This window comes from Cupressus sempervirens, chromosome 11, assembly GCF_028749045.1.
Source record: "Cupressus sempervirens isolate cs-2001-9-10 chromosome 11, ASM2874904v1, whole genome shotgun sequence".
Taxonomy (NCBI): Eukaryota; Viridiplantae; Streptophyta; class Pinopsida; order Cupressales; family Cupressaceae; genus Cupressus; species Cupressus sempervirens.
The window spans coordinates 634,294,107-634,299,865 of record NC_143128.1 but is presented as its reverse complement, the minus strand read 5'-3'; the positions used below and the strand labels follow the sequence as shown (position 1 = coordinate 634,299,865).

Here is a 5,759-nt window from a genome sequence, read left to right as displayed (position 1 = left end):
GCACATGTTATTTCTTATTTCTTATTATTTTTTTCTAACCAGAAAATAATCTCCACCGACGTGTTAAAATTGAAGCCCTTAAATAATGAGGGAGTTCTGCTAGGGTTCCTTGATCATCAACAACGATTTTTTTGCCTCTTGAAAATAAGAACTGTATCGACACGACATTAGAACAACAATATCTTCAAATTATTCAATGGGAGGATATATAATCTGTGACATTTGTGGACAACATTTTTTTCAACCTTACATTCCCATACACTAAATTTTATTTCAGCCCTTTAAAAAAGCTTTCATGAAACGATGGAATCCTATGAAGACAGACAAATCCTACTCATTCATCAACATTTGCTGGTAAACACAACACGAGTCCTTTTAATCCTTGAGTACCACAATGCCAAGAAGGAACATCAGATGATGAAATGAAACACATGCAATGATAGCGCTTACAATCCAAACACTCCTTCGATGCTCTTCTGTTGGGGTAATTCTATATTCCTTTGTTGCCAAGTATTTCCCCTGCAATTCCAAAACGTTATTGCGGCCATTAAATCTCTTGTAACGCAGAGATCTCTCCAAGATTCTCAAACCTTGGCTTCCATTAACATCGTCTCCGCTCATGTCTTCCAAACGGATGCTAAGCTCAGTCATCTTCAAACTGCTTTCACCACCGGCAGCTAAAACTCTGTATTTCATTTCAAGTATACATTTTACAACCTTGCAAGGCAATATATCTACGGCGGGCAATAAGCTGCCAAATTGCACATGATATTTCACGTTTCTCTGCTCAGCCAAGGGTCTCCAACTTGAAAGATTTACAGCATCCCCTGTTCTCTTGTTTATTACAATCCAACTCAACTTCATATTTTCCATCAATTGCCTCCATATTTTGCCCTCTCTAGTCCCCACCTCATCAACAGACATAATTGCAGGCAAACCGCCTTGATGAGTATGAAGATTAATGATGTCAATCAGGAAAGGAGATTGAAGATACCAATCTGGACAGTCGCCTGCACATGGAACCCCCCACACGATCTTGGAAAAGATTGGCTTGTTCTCATATTGCACATCCACAACCCACATGAGATCTGAAGAAGCTGAATCAACATGGTCATAGAATGTGGAATCATTTTGAATGGCCTCATCAGGATCTTTAATAACAGAGAAACAGCTTGCATAGAATTTCCTGAAGCCACCGGGTGAAGAAGAGATGAGATGTTTAAGCTGTGGATTTTGTGTGGAAGGCCAGCGAGTCGAACACGCCTCTTCCCACAAACTCTCCCGAGTTGCAATGGAGGAAAAGCGTGGAGAAACACAGGCCGCTTTTGCAAGGGTTTTGCCATCCACACAACCTAAGATTTCTATGAGAACATCGCCGTCCAGAGACATGATTTAATGAAATAGTGCCTCCGGTTCTTTAATTTTTTATTTGTTTCTGAGATCTTTGTCAAGAGATTTGGGTCTCTCTCTCTCTATATACTTTTTTTCACAGAGAAAATTGAAGACTGTTGACCCAAAAGTATAGTTTACATAATTAAGTATTTAAGTTAATCTAAAGAAATTTGAAATGAAAAAGGGAAAATTTGGAAATACGGGGCAGTTTTGAAAAAATAAAAATAAAAAATATCCTTGGTATGGTTTTCAATTTTGGTGGCTGCATAGGCACTACGTGCTCTCACCCATATCCATTTATTTCTGTGCTGATTGTTCCGTTTTTTTCCTTGACCAGATGCAGTGAATTCATTTCAGAGATGACATCATTGATGAGATGGTTTGGAAAAACAGGGCATTGGTTTAACGTTCGCTTGTCTTTTATCTGGGATGCAAGGGGAAACGTGTTAAATTCGAAGTCTTTTATAGGTAGGGCAACGTATATGCACCATTCAAATTGTACTATTTTGTTGGAATTATTAATTAAGTATAAAAAATCAAATTCAATTTTGCTAAATCAAATCCATTGAATATAAAGTAAATTGGATTTCACTATATTAAATCAAATTTCTGCCAGTCATATTGCTTTCAAATTTTACAAACACTATTTTACGGATTAATATTGAAATTGAGATAAGTTAACAAATGATTAAAATCCTGTTGTCTTATAATATTTTCTTTTAGGAATTTACTTGATTTAATTTCTAATTACAATTTTGATTGGGATTGGAAATGACAATTTACTTAGTTTTGAATGTTCTCTATTAGGAGGTTGTTAATTCTTAATGATTAACATACACTAATATGAATTTAAATTTGATTAGATTAAGAAATATTTCATGATTAATAATATATTTGATAGTTAACATAATTAACCCTCAAATCCTTACTTCTCTTATATCATCAACCCTTAGTAGGACGAGAATTACATGTCATAGGGTGCTTGGAAACCAATCCACACCTACACTCCCTCAAGACTTACGGACTCCATCCATATCCTATATTGGGATTCAGGTCTACCTTGTGCATTTACTTCACCTCTTTCAAATAAAACTCTCTTAAAGTTAATGACAGGTGATTAAGGAATAAACTAGGACTGTACTAACTACAAATGGATTACGAATAATAATAAATATATGTGCATGCATGCATGCATGTGTTTATATATGTATGTATGCATGCATGTATGATGTGTATAGATGCTTATGTATGTAATAAAACATAACTAATATATTAAAGACTATGTAATGGCCCCTTGTTATTAATAACTTTCAAATGTAATAAGTTATTTAGGTAATTTATTTTAATTTATATATTTGTTATACACTTTAATCTCACATAACGTTTACCAATAATGTAATATGATTTTCTTCCTCAATTAGTACATATGATATGTGTTATGTTTTTATTTCTTCTCGTGACATATATTAATATGTTTCACATGTATTAATCATCAATCTTTTTTTTTATTACCTTTATTGGTTAATAATTGGCTCATCTTTGCACTACTACTAGGGGACATTTATGCATGTTTACTAGGGTATTTTTCCATAAGAAAACACAATTTTGATTACACAAATAGAAATTATACTACAAATATTTCCTTTAGTTATACATAGGAAAATGTATATTAAGAATATTAGTTAAATATTAAGAGAATAATATATGTACTTCAATTTTTTACCAGCATGTTATATCTAGACTCAATAAATAAACAACCTTCTTAGCATGTTAATTTATTTTATAGAGTAAAAATAATATTTTAAATAATATAATATTATAAATAATTTCTTTAAAATACTTATCCATTACACTTAACTCTTTGACTGCTACTCTTTGGCTACTACTCTAATTAGACCTCTTAATCTAATCAATCCAATACATAGTATTTCTTGAATAAAAGTAAAAAAGATTCAAATATTATGTATAAATTAAATAAATTAATAATTCTAAACACACCTCAAATAGATTAAGTATTTATAAATAATAATAACTAATATTTATTAGTATACTAATTAATATGTAACAATTAATCTATTAATGCATTAAGAAAAAGAAAGACCCCAAATTAGATTCTTGATTCTAAACATGAATATACCCTAGCCATCATGGATCAGTGCAAAGAAACGATCATAAAACATATTTATAGGGAAGGTAATAAAGAAGTAGATAATCTTGCTAAGAAAGGAGAAAAATGAAAAGAGATGCTAATAAGATAGGCTAATATGATAAGTATAATATAGCCACTTGTCCTTGAAGCAAAATTGGTTTAAAACTGTTACTGTCAAAATAAACACATTTAATAAGTGAAATATTTTCTGTTATTCAAAAAAAATTATATATCATTTGATTTCAAAATTAAAGTTAATAGGAGATAAGTTTCATTTTTATTACATGAAGCATACTTTTTTTTGTTCTAACAACTTGATCATAGCCAAGTTTAATTTTCATTATACTATTAAGGATGTATCAATAGCAATGCTATGAATTCAAAAATAAAAAATAAGCGCAATGATTGGATAAATCACTCTGAGATATTTATGTTAGGGTTACACTAGTGATACCTATAAATATTTTAAGTCTAAACATAATCTTGGGCCTTATGGCCTTTTACCTATCAATTTTAAAAAAAAGAAATAATCTATTAATTTAATTCAACCTCTTTTGTTTACACAAATGCACTTTTTTAAAAATGGAGATTCAGATTATGAGTATAGCAACATACACCATAATAAGGCCATGAAGCCAAGAAGCAATAAAACTCACTGATTACCCTTCTTAGAGTACTTTTAGGTACCTAATATCATGGCACAATTCTATGGGCTAAAAATTCCTCAACTAAGAGTTAATGGACCAAAAGTGATCCATGCATGACTTATGACCTAGAAGTTCTCTTAAACTAAAAGTCAAGGACTAGGAAGTATCTATTCTACCAAATTCATTTAGGGTATGATTCCAATATCATTCTTGATGATGTTATAACAATTCACTAACAAGACTTGATTCGTGATAAACTTATTTAGAACCATTTAACTTTATGAACAAACCAAACTTCCATTAATAATTATCTTTACAATAAATACCATCCATAAACATTTTAAATAAGAATCCCTTTAATTATGTTCTCAATGTATTAAATTGACACGACAAATGTAAGAGTGTACTACCCCCAAGGCCAAGAAGCAATCATTTCAACCCAATAAAAACCTTTTGTCAATTGCTAATATAAAAAAGGAACATTATTTTTGTTAATGACTTGATACATTATTTACTCACCCCTTTCATCATCTGACCCTTCCAATTTAACCCAAATTATAGAATATTAAAACTATACAGTTTATATCAAAATATCATTTTTAAATATATCTAAAGTGAAGAATAAAATATTTTATTTACATTAAAAATTATTACTAGCATTCCCTAACTCCTAAACTGATAATAATTAATTCTTCATGTATATGTTTTTCTAGAGAGAATGTTTTTTTGACATTGACCCAATATTATACTTTATATAAAAAATTAAAAAGTTTTCAACCAAAATGTTATAAATGTCACTGTAACCTATTTATAAAGATGAGATAAAATGTACAAATTATTGAATCTTTGAATATAGAAGATTGAATGTTGTAATTTTTTTTGGCGAAACATTATATTTATATTAATAATAACTGGTTCAAAATAGCTCCTAGAGAAAAGAATCAGAAAAGAAAAAATTTGGTCATTGCCTGATAAAAAAGCGATACAAAAGAAGAAATACCACATCAAGAGAGTATCTATCAACACTAATGAATCTTGTCATTGTGATTCCCAAATCGAGAATATTGTGATAAAATAAAGCCCAAAACTCATATAATTCATTGTTTGGTGTCCAAGACAAAACCAAGAGCCAAATCAAAAACTGTCATAAAAGTTTCCATCATTGATCTTCATCCAAAAATCCAATTAAGACTTTGATATTAGAAATTCATCTAATGCAAGTGCAACCCAAGACCATAAACTGCATGCAACATCTCAAAAGAACAAATGAAATCCATAAAACTAAAAACGTGTGAAATTGCAAAGAAGCTATGAATTACTATCAAATAATATATGAGAAGGGCTCAACATTTTTCTAAATATATTCTTTTGTCATAATATTAACCAAGTTGGGGAAATCAAGGAATATTGTAATTTTTTATTAAACGCAAAATATGTGTTTTGACATTTCTCCAGTATAATGACTTCAATGTTGATCATTCCAAAAAAAATATTATTTTTATTTTTACTTTACCAAAACTCATTAGTGAGATGGTTTGAAAGGAAGGGCGTTGCTTTGAACTTTCACTCTT

The 5,759-nt window shown here is 30.2% G+C and overlaps 1 protein-coding gene across 1 annotated transcript; it reads right to left on the bottom strand.

Annotated features, from left to right (window-relative positions):
* Window positions 1-375: 375 nt before the first annotated feature.
* On the bottom strand, window positions 376-1,389 carry LOC149531357 (putative F-box protein At2g36090). Its single transcript, XM_089808330.1, has one exon. It carries the CDS (start codon window positions 1,387-1,389, stop codon window positions 376-378), a length of 1,014 nt encoding a protein of 337 aa, XP_089664456.1.
* Between the last annotated feature and the right edge of the window lie 4,370 nt (window positions 1,390-5,759).